The 14,712-nt window shown below is 45.8% G+C and overlaps 1 protein-coding gene across 2 annotated transcripts in view; it reads left to right on the forward strand.

Annotated features, from left to right (window-relative positions):
• The window catches only part of grik5 (glutamate receptor, ionotropic, kainate 5), a 34,704-nt gene that overhangs the window by 2,906 nt on the left and 17,086 nt on the right, over positions 1-14,712 (forward strand). For both annotated transcript variants that reach the window (XM_062400090.1, XM_062400091.1), the window contains exons 3-11: positions 1,023-1,120; positions 1,471-1,636; positions 5,683-5,861; positions 6,582-6,635; positions 7,397-7,555; positions 7,954-8,106; positions 9,623-9,727; positions 12,363-12,470; positions 13,690-13,893. In XM_062400090.1, coding sequence (XP_062256074.1) covers positions 1,023-1,120; positions 1,471-1,636; positions 5,683-5,861; positions 6,582-6,635; positions 7,397-7,555; positions 7,954-8,106; positions 9,623-9,727; positions 12,363-12,470; positions 13,690-13,893 — 1,226 coding nt within the window. The remainder of the gene's footprint in view (positions 1-1,022; positions 1,121-1,470; positions 1,637-5,682; positions 5,862-6,581; positions 6,636-7,396; positions 7,556-7,953; positions 8,107-9,622; positions 9,728-12,362; positions 12,471-13,689; positions 13,894-14,712) is intronic.

Consider the following 14,712-nt stretch of genomic DNA (forward strand, 5'->3'; position numbering starts at 1 on the left):
AGTTCAGTGAAGTCTGACTCAGAGCTCCGACCTGGAGAATCAGATGATGTTGCTGTTGTCGTGGGTTGTCACACAGACAATATACTGACAGACCCGAGATTTCTGAAATCATTTAAAAAGGATTCTTAAGAAATCCCTGTTGGAGAAAGCGGAAGTTATTTCGCCTGTAAAGAGTTCGATGAGTGTACGCAACAGTTGGGAGCTGGTTAGCTTAGTTTAGCAGAAATCCCATAAAAGGGGGAAACAGATAATCTGGCTTTGTCCAAAGGGAAGAAAATCTGCCTACCGTTCTGTCAGAGCTAATGAATTAGCACATGATATCCGTTTAATCCATATAAAATCTTTTGGTTGTGTGCAGGGCGATTTCCTCTGGCACCAGCTCTGGTTTTGCATGATTTAAACAAGAAGGCTTCATAACATGTAGACGTTTACAAGAATACAATAAAGAAAGAAACACTAATGATCAAATATACAGTTAGATGTGGTAATTGACTGAAATTGATGTGTGTGAAAAGGTGTGAATTTAGTCTGTTAGGCCTAAATGAGCATAATGGAGACATTTGTTGCCAATTAGGAAGCTTAACAGTGAGATTTACTGAGTTAATACTCATGTCATTTAATAATATTAGACAAATGTGTGAAACTGTTTCTCAAGCTTGGTCCTTCAGCAGAAGGGGTTAATTGAAGGTGACCAATTTACCAGTGCTGCTCTGATGCCGCAGATCAAATGGGAGCAAATTGTCTTAAGAAATCTCTGTTTAAACAAGTGAATAATACCATGAAGCCGCCCGTGGGCTGCCCTGCTGTGGTCCTCCGGGTCTCTATCACAAAATAAATCGGATCAGAATGAGACAGCTTGTGCTGCTACACTTGAATCAGAGGTTTAACTGAAATCCTCATGCGTCTTTGTTGCATTTCTCTATTTCCACACCTTTCCCCTGACTGCAGCTCAGTGCTGCCATCGGAATGAAGCAGAGGGCAGGTGTGTTTATTTCTCTCTTTTTCCTTTTTCTACCTTTCAGTGTGTCAGATTCTACCCAAAGGCGTCGTGTCTGTGATAGGTCCCGCTTCCAGCCCCGCCTCTGGCTCCACTGTCAGTCACATATGTGGAGAGAAGGAGGTGAGTGCGGAGGGTAAACACACAAATATGTACACATCCAGTGGCTCGTTCCCTCCGACTCGCTGCACCTCCCACCCACACAGACGTCGTGATGAATGCCTCTCAACAGTCACTCTTCTGTGCCTTTTCTCACATAATTTACCGTCATCCTCCTCTCCCATCCTTTTATCCTCAGGTCTCTCTGTTCTCTGCCAGCTCTCTTATCTCCCTTTTCACCCTCAAGCATTTCTAATGGATCTTCCTCATTCCAGTGTGTTTTTCTTTCCCCCGTTGTTTGTGTTTGGAAGGGAACCCAATCATGACACGTCAGCCTTTGCTTACCTTCCTCCCTCTCTCTCTCTTTTCCACAGATCCCTCACGTGAAGATTGGACCCGAGGAAACGCCGCGCTTGCCGTACCTGCGCTTCGCCTCCGTCACCCTGTACCCTAGCAACGAGGACCTGAGCCTGGCCATCGGAGCCATCTTGCGCTCGTTCAGTTACCCCTCAGCCAGCCTGGTCTGTGCCAAGGCTGAGTGTGAGTACACATGCTGCCTGCTGAATGGATGGTACAGTGCATTAGGCCATGTTGGCGTTCCAGTGGGTGTAAACGCACAAATCAGTTGTGTTCTTCCGAGCTTATTACCCGACTGTATGTGTACGTTTTGTGTGCCTCTGTGGGAGTGTTGGCACATATGAGTGTTGCGCTGCTGGACACTCAGTTTGACAGTCTGGTCATAAAGTTCTGTCTGCTGCTAGAGTTCAGAACATGGCTCACGCCACAGCCCTTCCTATTTATTACTCATGCCATCGTGCCCCATCTCTCCTCCCACCTCAGAGCGCTGCTAGGCCAAACCCATTTCATAAATATTCGTGTGTGAAATGCTTTCTAGCTGCGGAGGAACTTAGGGGACGTTTGATTTAACTTGCCAGCCACTCAGACAGATTTAACATTACAGGGGATTTGGGGCTTAGTCACTAGCCCTCTTTATTTTTCATTTTGAAAGAGTGCATTATTGATTTATCATGCTCTCCCCTATCAAGAGTGGCAGGAATTAAAGGGCTTGGACTCGGATGGTGGCTGTGGTATTCAAACAGGGCTTTGAAAAAACATAAAGATGGAATACATTAAGTGAAGCAGGAAGTTGCAAGAATCAGATTTTTTCCCCCCTGAACAGTCGATGACTCTTTTTGTTGCAGCCCTGAAGGAAACTGACCTGGGATGAGTGGTTGCGCAGCTCCTGCTCTCACCAGCCACGTAGAAACCGAACAAGTGAAGGACAATCACGTAAAGAACAAGTGCAGCCGTTCTAAGACTGAACACTTCTCATCGCAGTGGGGCAGATTACGACAAACAAAACGCTGGGGCATTATGAAAACACGATTTTAATCACCGAGATGCTTTCATTATCTCGCCAGCAGTTTGCCAGCCATCCCACGGTTTCCCTGAAAGTCAGCTGAATTCCTCGAGGACTCGTCGTTTCATTGAACTACAAGAGCGCTTTGAAACGGCATCAGACATATTTTCCTAGTTTTGATCGTCGGTTGAACAGGGGGGGGGGGGGGGGGGGGGGGAGATAAGAGCGTCGTCTTTTCAACAGGCTTTTCTCTTCAGGAGAATTAGAGGCAACAGATAGTCTGATGGTTACCGCCCGGGCCAGAAGATGCCGTTTTTTCCACCGCCGGAGAGACAGAGCGGGCGTGTGTGTGTGTGTGTGTGTGTGTGTGTGTGTGTGCGTGTGATACATTTGGCTTGAAGGTGATCTTTACAAGGTTATCACACTCGCAGACTCTGACCCACTTGGCTGCGCTATCTACTGCCATGGAGCTGGTTGCCATGGCTGCAGAATAGGTGCTAACCGCCACTCAAAAGGCTTGTCCCCCCCCCCCCCCCTCCGCTGAATGACTGTTGTGTGTTTGTGTATAGAAAAAAATGTGTCTGCTTGCTTCACTTTGTCTGTACACGTGCGTATGCTTGAGTGCTAGTTTATGCATTTAGCAGTGTGTGTGTCTGTGTGTGTGTGTGTGTGTGTGTGTTGTCCCTGAGTGCACACATGAGCAGTCTGCTCTGCTGGGGTTCTACATCAGACACTGTTTACCACCAGATCACTTGATTTATTCATCTTGTTTACCCCCGCGTAGAGTGATGCGTTCAAGTGAAGTCGACATTCGTACCTCTTCGTCAGTGAGCCGAGTGACGTGTGAAGTCACACACTTCATTCACATCACCGCCATGCGTGCATTCCTAATTAAGTAACGTATTTAGAGACCGATTATTTCTGCCACAGCCCGTTAATGGGATTAATCTGACTTTTCCTCCCAGCCCGTGCAAGTGCAGCAGTCCTGAGATATTCAGTTACATGAGAGCGAGCGGGAGATGTTGGGTCACATTCGAACGTATGCTTCTGTCGCGGCGCCCGGGTCACTACGTGCCATCGGAGCCTAATTCCATTATGCAGTTTTCATGAGATGGATGAGGTTAAGGAAAGCAAAGGGGGAGAGAGACCGAGCGCAAGGAGGAGGAGACGATGGCGGCGGCACAGGAGCGAGATGGATAAAGACAGACAGAACTAACTAGAGCACAGCACTAAGACGAGAGAGAGAGAGATAGAGAGGTTAGAGCCGTGTGAGAGAGGGAATATGTGAAGGAAGGAGAGTGAGCGAGGGGAGGAGAGGAAGCTGTAAAGTGCATTGATTTTTTTTTTTCCCCTCCTTCCTCAAACTAATTAAAGTTTTGGCCTGGTTCAGTGATTACCCCACTGCTTACAGAGGCTTTCTCCTGCTGAAGGGCTCTGTGTGCTACCTCTCTCTTTCTCCTCTCCTCACTCTCTGCTCACACCCCCCGGATGCCTGCCCCACCACTTATTTACATAGCTAGGGGAGCTTTACTATGGAATTACAATTAGGAAGCGGCAGGGTAGACTTTCTAGTAAAGACTCATTCCGCACACAATGTCAAGTGAGTCTTGACAGCCATTGGTTGTACTCATTTTCGAGAGGAACTTGCTTGAAGTGGGCAAATTGGCTGAAGAACTGTATGCCAGTCTTTCTGCTCCTGCAGCTGTGCCCTTCTCTCCATCCATCTTTATTTTTTTGCTGGAGGTTAGCAAGTTTTCCTGCATTCCCTGTTGTGTTGTTTAATTTTACGGTTTTGAATTTTTTGGAACACAAGCTTGTGTCATTCACAGCACACGTCGCTCAAACCACTGAAAAGCAATTATTGAGGGATAGGACAACAGACCGAGGGAATTACAAAGCACTGAAGGAACGCAAACCTCTGCCAAGGCTGCACAACCCTCCAAATGTATTATTCTATTAATACCAAATGTTGCGAAAATTTGTCACGCTGATTGGCTGATGGCAGCTATGAATTTTGAAGGATACATAAACCCTGTCTGAGAATATTAAGGTCTTCTACAAAGATGAATTTCAAATGATTTAGACTCACAGGCTCAGTTGACTGAGTTGTGTTTTCCCAAAATATCAATTTTTTTGGCTCATCCAAGTATTTTATGAACAAAATCAAGATGAGATGAAATCTTTAGGAGGGACATTAAAGAGTAAGAGTATGGGAAGATGCATGCATATGATGTGAGACATTAAATGTAATGACCGACATCCAGGCTGACGGCCAGAAATCCCTTTATGCCTAACTTATTAAAAATACACCAACGAGTCTGTGCTCTCGCCTCCCTCCAGGAGTCTGTAGCGTTCTTAGGAGAAAACAAATAGCCTGGAAGTAGAAAGAATCACTGGGGGAAATATTGTTGCTGTGTCTCAAGCAAGCCACTTCAGTCAGTGCATGCAGGTGCAGTACATTCTGAACATTCTGTACATCTGTACACAGAGTGTGTTCCAAATCGAACACGGGAGTAAATGGCCATTGCAACATGCAGTGCTGCTCTTTCTTCTCTGTGCTCTCTGAGTCAGGCAACATGGAAAGTCTGCAGCAGCGACAACAACTCTCTACCTGGCTGCCATTTTCACAAAAATGAAAACACATTAATGCTCCCTCACCTTTGATTACATCGGCAAGTTGGAGACTGTTTAGAGAGAGAGGTGTTTATTGTTTTACCCACGTTGGAGTGCACAATCCGAGTATTAACAATGCACTTATTGACTCAAAATAGCTATTGTGCGAATTGACGTACGTAAATGTGCATCCATGCAGTTATGATTATATAATAAAGTGCTGTAAAAATGACCTCATGGTGGCGCTATCTACACCACTCACTTCCCTGGCCCATAGCCTATCTCCTACTTATAACACAGACATCTCTCTCGTAGGTTTAGGACAATCATAAATACAGGACTGAAAACAAAACCATAGATAAGAAAAACGAGTCCCACTGAAAAAAAGCCATGAATGAAGACACAATGTAGCCTCCACATTAAATGATGTTTCATTTCCTGGAGATTTAGACAAACCATCAATCACGCTTTGCAAAAATGACACAAATATATAGGCATCCGAGGATATACGATTTTCAGAGGTCCTGCAACGCTTACTTTTTTGGAAATATGAGTTATGTCTATTGATACAGACACTGATATGCAACCCGGCTCTGCTTCGGCTCTGCCTCAGGCCTGCTGAGATTGGAGGAGCTGGTCCGCCGCTTCCTCATCTCCCGGGAGACGCTGTCAGTCAGAATGCTGGACGACAACCTGGACCCGACGCCGCTGCTGAAGGAGATCCGTGATGACAAAGTGGCCACCATCATCATCGACGCCAATGCCTCCGTCTCTTATCTCATCCTCAAGAAGGTCAGATCTCAAGGATCAATCTATTTTTTTCTGAGCCGCCCACGCATGTGCAGGATCTTGAAGTTACTCAGGTGTACAGTACGCGCGGTATCGCTCAAAGGGATTTGTGTGTTTCTCTTTGTGTACATCCGTTTTGGAAAATTCAGGTTACAGTCACGTCTCGCTCAAAGTTCCACAGGCTGCAGTTGTTGTTATAATAGAATTAACATCTATTTTTACCTTCTCGGCCCCCGGAGCAGCAGAGCGAACAATATTTATGCATCTCTGCCAGCAACAATCACTTTACTCTGTTAAGAAAGTATTTGACAAAAGAACATCTTCAGCTGGGATGCGGTGCAGATGCTACCCAGGCTTGTTCTGATTCATAGTGCGGCCTGTGATGCCCATAGCCAGCCCAGTGACTCACAGCTTGAATGCGTATGGGCTGTTTCCACTGGGCACATTGGAGCGGATGTCGCCCCTCAGCGAAATATCCTAGTGTTAGCCTGATGATGTAAAACTGTGATTAACGTATGCTGCCCGCCTCCTCCTCCACATTCTCTCCCACTCTGTCCCCCGACCGTCTCCTCTGCTCTCTGCTTCTCAATAACTCCGCTCCTTTGCCCTCGCCATCTCTCCCTCCGCCAATCTCCCTACATCTTCCCTCGTTCCCTGCTTCCACATCCTGTATCCCCCCCGGACTTACTATTTCATCTTATGCTCTCTCTTTCTTTTCGACAGGCATCCGAGCTGGGGATGACGTCAGCATTTTACAAGTACATCCTCACCACCATGGTAAGAGTTCTCCCCCTTCCTCTCTTTCTGTCCTCTCTTCTTCCCCGCTCCCCGCCGCTCTTCCCTTTCTGTCTCTTTATGAGCCACCGAAGGTGCTAAGGCGGAGAAAGTATTCGATTAAGGGCGAGGAGAGAGGTGACAGGCAGAGGAGATGAAGGATGGCGAGATCTGAGAAATGAACATACTGTACAAAGATGTGGAAGTGCAGAGGAGGATGGGGGGGGGGAAAGCAGAAGGAAAAAGGGGTCTGAGGTGAAGATGATGACAGACGGGATGTGGCCTTTTTCTTCTGCCCCCCGCCACCTTCTTTACTGATCCAGTGTTTTCATCTGCCGCTTTGATATACTCCCCTCCCCTCCTGCCATTTGAATTAATGTGTCACTTTATGCTGCATACCTGATTTATTTTTTTCTCCTCTCTTGGCCCTCTCTGTGTGATGTTTGTGTCTTGTGCCTCAGATGCGGCGTCTTGTGTGTGTGTGTGTGTGTGTTTATCTCTGTGAAACGAAACTGGATTCATCAACCTATCACCATTTCCCCCATTTCCCAAGTTGTCCTTATCCTTTTTTCTCACTCCTTCAGAGATTAGATGTTGTCGCTCCCCGCAGCCTCTCTTTTTCTTTATCACACTCTTCTTGGCACCGTATTTTTCTTCTGAGCTGAGGTTTGATGCTTTGTCAACATTGTCACTCACCTGAATTTTCTCTGTCTATGTCTCTACAACCCCCCCCCCCCCTCCACTCGTCCTCTCTCTCTCTCTAGGACTTCCCCCTCCTAAGACTGGATGACATAGTGGATGAGCACTCCAATATTGTGGGCTTCTCCATGTTCAACACCACACACCCCTTCTATTTGGAGTTCATCCGGAGCCTCAACCTCTCGTGGAGGGAGGGCTGCGACCTCACGTATCCCGGCCCCGCGGTCAGTCTCCGGAACACGGGGCGTACTCACGCATGCACACATCCACCAGTAATTTTTACAGCTTTGTTTTGCATGCCAGGGAAAATTAAGCCACTTTATTCCTCACACTGATTCATGGAGCAGTTAAAGACATTCAGCTAGTCTTTTGCTTGTATTTAATGGGTATTGATGTACCCATCTGTGTTTCCTCCCCACTGGTTTACTCATACCGCACATCTATTCTCTCTCTCTCCCCTCTTATTTTACCCGCCACCCCCTTCCATTTCTGTTAACCACTCAATCATCTGTGCCTGCACCTCTCTCCTCTTTCCTTATTGCCTTTCCCCCCCCCCCCTGACTCCTTGTCCTTCCTCCCTATGTTTCCATCCCCCCTCTGTTTTTCTCCTCCTCTTCCACAGCTCTCGTCAGCGCTGATGTTTGACGCGGTGCATGTGGTGGTGGGGGCGGTGAGGGAATTGAACCGCAGTCAGGAAATCGGTGTGAAGCCACTCAGCTGCAGCTCACCTCAAATCTGGCAACACGGGACCAGTCTGATGAACTACCTGCGCATGGTAAACGTTTGATCAGTCGGCCTGTGAGCAATACGTGATGTGCAATCACCCCCTCATATGTAGCCCATGGTAATTTCCATTTGCATGAACATGCACATGCATACATCATAAGAAGTGTGGGTGAAATAGGAGCCTGATGTTTTTTTTTTTTCATATCTTTACACACAGCTATCAAATGCACAGTGATAATATCAACTGGAGTGATAAATAATCAATGTGTGAACATAGTGACACATACATTTGCCATTTCCTGAGACAAAGTCTTCAAATTGAGGCAGAAACATCAGTAGATGAATGTCTCAAAAGGAATGAACTCTTTTATCGTAATCGATTTAACGTTGTCATCACAATGATCAGTCATGTAGAAGCAAAAATGCCCGAAACAAACTGTACCAGCAGCCTGACTTCAAACGATCTGTCTCATTTAAATAATAGAGACTTGAACCAGCCAATCTTTGACATTTCTGTTTTTAAATGACTGGAGATAAACAGAATATTAATAGACAGTTGTTTTGGTAAATATTAATTGTTTTCCTTCATTTAAAATCAAACATTTGTTGCTTCCAGCCTCTAAAATGTAGATAACACACAAACAAAACAATGACTGCTAAACCAGAGAGAATACATTTAACTAAAAATATATATTTATTGATGATGAAAAAGCCCGAAACTGAAATGTATAATCATTAAGGAGGAAATAATCAAATCTGAGATTGTAGATAGATTGTGTTTTTTATTTTGCTTTAAAAATGGCTCAAACAATGACCATTCATTTTCCTCCTGATGGATTTATTGATGAATGCAGACAGTACAACCACATTCTGTATCATCCTCGCCTTGTGTCAAATGTAACCTCTGTCTCCTGTTGTTCTTTGTCATCTCCCATCTCTGGTCGTTTGTGTGTGTGTGTGTGTGTGTTTGTGTGTGTGTTTGTGTGTGTGAGTCTCATTGACAACCTGTTGTCAAGGCAGCCCGAGCCTCATCTCTCATTGCCTCCGCCCCACCGACCCGACATCTGTCTTTGTTAGTCAACATCATGGTGTGCTCCATCTTCAGCAGCGTGCCATTCATCATAGATCTGGCTAACTGTGCCAGCACCTGGGTTTCGGAGCGGCAGAGCTGAGCTGCGAGGTGCAAGTCTTATTAGGAAGCTGTTGACTCCCTCTGCTTCTCTGTCTGAGCCTCTCACTCAGTCACTTTCTCCTAGTTGATCCGGAACTGATTATCCCTGTCTGGTCCAGCCTCAGACACAGTCTCTGTCTCTCCTGCTCTTTCCTTCTCTCTGTCTCTCACCCTCTCTTCCCTCCTAATCACTCCTGATATGATCTGTTTGTCTAATCGTGATGGATAGTGAGAAGAAGAATGTTTTGCCTCACAGAGCAGATTGCCTGTACTTATTTATTCCGCAATCTATCCTCATTTTCCCTATACCAGATCCTCTCATTGACTTGTCTCTCCTTTGCCCTGTCTCCTTCGTGTTTCCTCACGTGTCCCTCTCCACGTCCGCCCCCTCCAGGTGGAGTACGATGGTCTGACGGGTCGTGTGGAGTTCAACAGCAAAGGTCAGAGGACCAACTACACCCTGAGGATCCTGGAGAAACACAGAGGAGGCCACAAAGAGGTCAGGAGTCACCGGTTATTATGTAGCAGCCAGGTCACTTGGGCCTCAGGCTTTGGGTTAGAAGTAGATTAACTGTCTGATTGAACAACGCTCAGGGGGGGGTTTGACCCTGAGGTCAGCCTCGTCACTGCTTCCCCCTGATAGCAGCCAAATATTTTTATTTGGTGAAGTTTTTCGGATTTCACCTGACGGCACAGAACCACAGCCTCCGATCTGAGGTGGCGCCTTTAAGCTGCAAATGTGTGTAAACATTTGTTTTATCTGAAGGCTTGAATACATTAGCTGCCTGCATACTTCATCATTTGAGTTTGAGATGCTACATCTCTAGCAGGTCTGCAGTGTTGAGTGCAGCATAGTGCATCTCTCCTCCCTCGGCCACAGCTGCACGTTGACGTGACGTTCTCTCATCTGACGGATGATATTTCATTAATGTTTGGTTTATTTTCTCCCCACGGCCATAAATAATGAGATTCATTTGTGGAAATCAGTGTTTGCAACTGGCACGGTTCAGAGGGACCAGACATGGAGCATTATCATTCTGGAAGTAGCCATTAGCCGATGGTAAATTGTGGCCATAAAGCGATGCACATGGTCAGCAACACCACTCACGATAGGCTGTGGCGTTCAAATTGATCGGTATTCAGGGGCTCGAACTGTGCCAAGAAAACATTCTCCACACCATTACGCCACCGCCACCTCCAGTCTGAACTGTTGACACGAGGCAGGTTGGCCGTGTGGATTGATGCTGTTGATTCCATCTCCGTCCCCCCGGCAGAAATCCACATTCATCAGAGCAGGCTACATTTCTCCAGCTCTTCAATTGTCCGGTGTTTGGTGAGCCCACTGCAGGCCGTCATGTCTGTTCTTGGCTGACGTCGGCTTCGATGTCCGACACGTTGCGCACTCCGAGACGCCCCTCCGCTCGCCACAGTTGTAAAGAGCGGTTATCCGGTTATTCTGTCAGCTCCAACATGTCAGGCCAGTCTCCTCTGACCTCCCTCATCAAAGAGGAGTTTTTTCCGTCTGCAGAACCACTGCTCAAAGGATGTTTTTTGTTCTTTGCACCATTGTGAGAAAACCTTGGAGACTGTTTTGAAGAAAAATCTGAAATAATCAGCCCATCATTCCATGGACATGTATCCTCATTCCTGACCTTCATATGCATTGAATATATGTAAGTGCTACCGCTGGTTGGATTGATATTGTTCAGGTGTTCCTCATTAACTACTGAGTGCAGTGTAACAAAAGCAATTCAAGTCATTAATATTTCAGCAATATATATTTTCTAACATTAGTTTACGTAGATCATTATAATCCACACCAATTAAATCTGCAGCAGCATGTGTATTAAACCGCGCTAGGGTTTTATTGCGTGTTTCTTCTTTTCAAATATTTATCATCCTGCTTTCAAGTTCTCATTCTATGCATTTATTCCCTTTCATTCATCTTCCTGGACCAGATCTGTCCTATTGGTTGTGGTGTGTATTTATGTTTTTGATCTATCAGTAACAAGCCACAACACATTTGTTGAGGGCTTGTTGGACAATTTGTGGAACCAAAGTAAAGCGCTGGCGGTCCGAGCTAACGAGGTATTAAGCACCGTTTGAGTGCCTCGTTCCGTCAATGAAGACTCCTCCAATGGACATTAGATGGAAAGTGAGGGGAGCTGGAAATCAAAATCCATTTCCCCCCGTGTTTCAAAGTCAAGATTAAATGAAGCATAAATACACCCATCACTGCTGAGCCAGACTGAGCGAATTGCGCCGCGGTTCATTGACTCCGGGAAACACTCTCTCGTCACCTTCCATTTATATGTTTTCTCGGGCTTGACCACGAGGCCATCTGCACTCTGTGTAAACACTAAATGCCAACTGATAGCCGTGGTTAAATCCAGACTTCATCTCCGTGGGAGACTTGCGTTGTGGTAATTAGCGTTTAAACTCACCTCTTTCAGCTCGGCACCACCTGCTCTGTAGCCCGGCTGTGGGGGTTCACGGAAAGAAAAAGAATAAAACGAGGAAATTTAAATGTCAGAGCTGGAAACGGAGTGTACCTCTCGTTTGACCTATTGAAAGACTTACATTAATAATTTCAGAAGAAAATCCTCTGTGATGCTGGTGTCCTCCGTGCTCGCTGCCGAGGTCTTAATCACGCATTTATGCGCCTAAGTGACTTCACTGTCTCCATAAAATGGAAATATGTTGCCTTTTTTTTTAATGCAATTTAAAGAAGGTGTAAATGAAGGAAAATACACATGGCAGGGAAATTCCTGATCATGAATGCTTTTCATTGCCATCTTTGCCATCTTGTCTCAGCTCGTTGCTCTGCCCGTAAACATCGTTTTTTTTTTTTAACAGTAGTGCATAGACTGCAGGTTCTTATATAGCTCCAGTGGGAACAATTAAGTCAACGTGTGTATGCAGCATGTAACAATATGGATAACAACGCAAGGCATAAAATATTCAACATGCAAAGGTACTATAAACCAGACCAATAGGGTTGACGTACTCACTGAAATGCTTATTTGTAGCCTGAAGTGACAGCGTAACGGTTGCAGCGAACCTGGAGATTATTTAGCACATTATTTATCCCATAATGGCCAATTGATTTCCACTCACTTTCTCTTGTGTGTTAGATTGGGATCTGGTACTCCAACAACACCCTGGCGATGAATTCCACCAGTCTGGATATCAATGTCTCGGAGACGCTGGCAAACAAGACCCTCGTTGTCACCACCATACTGGTAAGGTCGCGCCTACTTTCTGGACTGCCGCCCTGGCGAGGTCAGAGTTGTTTTCGTGTTTTGCCGCGCAAGCTGTGCCGCAGCCCGTGCTGCGCTGGGGTCTGTTTCTGCTAATTCTGCTGTCACTGTAGCTGTCATAGAAACTGACACAGCGCAGAGAGAGACGTGTTGGACTCAAACTGGCAAAAATCACGGTGCCCTGCTTTAATCCAAATACTATGATTTGTCTCCTGCTGGTTTCCTCATGAGTAATGTAACATCGGAAAATCAATAAAGCTCTTGCATGATGTTGCTGTATCATCATCAGGTTGGAAATTGATGTGTAAAAACGACCTGATGCAGGAAACTGCCTGCACCACAGGGTGCTTTAAAAACAGTAAGGAGGATAATCCTATTAGAATTTAAAATAGTAGAACAAAGAGGAGTCTCATATGGTTTTGTTGTGGCAAGCTTACACGTAGATATTTCCCAGCCAACAGAGCTGTTTTGCTTCCTTCTCCCAGGATAAGTTTACCCTTGATTATGTGTCGAGGGATTTCTGGACATATGACTCAAGCTCTGTGAAGGATTTCTTCATTTGGCTTCATGCTCAGTGGAGAAGACGGCCGTCTGTCTTCTCTTTGTACCCAGGTCTATTGCAAAGGCTGTCACTGTTTCTGTCTGTTTTGTCTTTGATCTGATCCATTACAGCGTTTTGCACCAGCCATTTTATGACCTTTAACAAAGAACTAAGAGCAATTAGGACTGGACCTCCACAACACCCGGGGTGACTGACAAGAAGCTGATAGAGAAAATGAGCTAAATCGGTTCAGCCAAGGCCACGATATTCTATACAATATGAAAATCTGAATCCTGTGATGCAACTCATCTTTGTATTGTGTTCTCACTGCAATGTCTTTAAAATTAAGTTATAAAGGAATCAGATGTGACAACTCTTTCTTTAAATCTGTATATGAGTAGACCTACGTTATATGTTTTATATATTGTATTCTCCAACGATGGAATACATGCAATTATTATATTATTATTTATTTTGATTAGAGATTGAAAACGCTTTAGAAAGCCTAAATAAAGCAAATTAGCATATTTCATTGCAGAACTATATCTTAAATATCATTGTAATATATTTTTGCTTTTGTTTTGAAACTGTGAGCCTTAAAATCTCTGCTCGAATACAAGATGAATTGTTTTGGATTGTGCCCCCCCCCCCCGTGTGCAGGAAAACCCATACGTGATGCGTAAGGACAACTACCAGGTGTACCAGGGCAACGACCAGTACGAGGGCTTCTGCGTGGACATGCTGAGGGAGCTGGCGAACATCTTGAAATTCTCCTTCAAGATCAAGCTGGTGGATGATGGGCTGTACGGGGCTCCAGAGCCCAACGGCTCTTGGACTGGCATGGTTGGAGAGCTAATCAACAGGGTGAGTACTCCCCCCTCTCCCTCTGCCTCTTGCTCCCGACTCTCATGCACAAAGCACAAACACCGAAAAATGCTCAAATGTTCAAACAAGTGTCTCTACAGGCACACACACACACACACACACACACACAAGCATGTACACACAAACCCACCCACGCACACACACTCGCGCTTTAGCCCCAAACCACAACTCTGCTGTAACTTCCCATGTCTCAAATTGCCCTCAGAGGGGAGTAAGGCTCTTATCTAGGACAAAAGCTGACTTGATAATTCCCCAAAAGAGAATGGTAGCATTGCCTAAAATTGTCTGCGCCATCCTTCCTCACAGTAACCCTCCCATAACCCAGCCCGCCTCCCCCCCGCCACTGCCGCCGCCGCCCCTCTTTCTCCCCCCTGTCCAGGCCTAGTGCGCCTCTGACAGACACTCTGGTTGAAACAGGCTAATGAGAGCCCCTCTCTGCTTAATTACCATACAGTATACTTCAATTACCAGACTGTGGTCCCTGTGTGGGGCCTGCCACACTGGTGCTCCCCCAGCTCTCCACGCTTCCTCTCCCTCCCTGCCCTCCCCACTGCCTGATCACTCAGCTCTAATTAGCGGCCCATGTTCATCAATTAGCTTTTAATGGAAGAGATGGAGGGAAGGCAGAGCGGCCAGAGACCTGCGAGGTTTTATACAGGTGGAGAGACCATACACCCAGTGCTTACTTGCAATTAGCCTCATTTGGACGTGGATAATGTGTGTGTGTGTGTGTTTGTGTGAGTGTGTGTGTTCCATAGGGAAGGGGACAGAGTTCATGTCTTTATGTTTTTTCAAATG

This window comes from Platichthys flesus, chromosome 11 (assembly GCF_949316205.1).
Source record: "Platichthys flesus chromosome 11, fPlaFle2.1, whole genome shotgun sequence".
Taxonomy (NCBI): Eukaryota; Metazoa; Chordata; class Actinopteri; order Pleuronectiformes; family Pleuronectidae; genus Platichthys; species Platichthys flesus.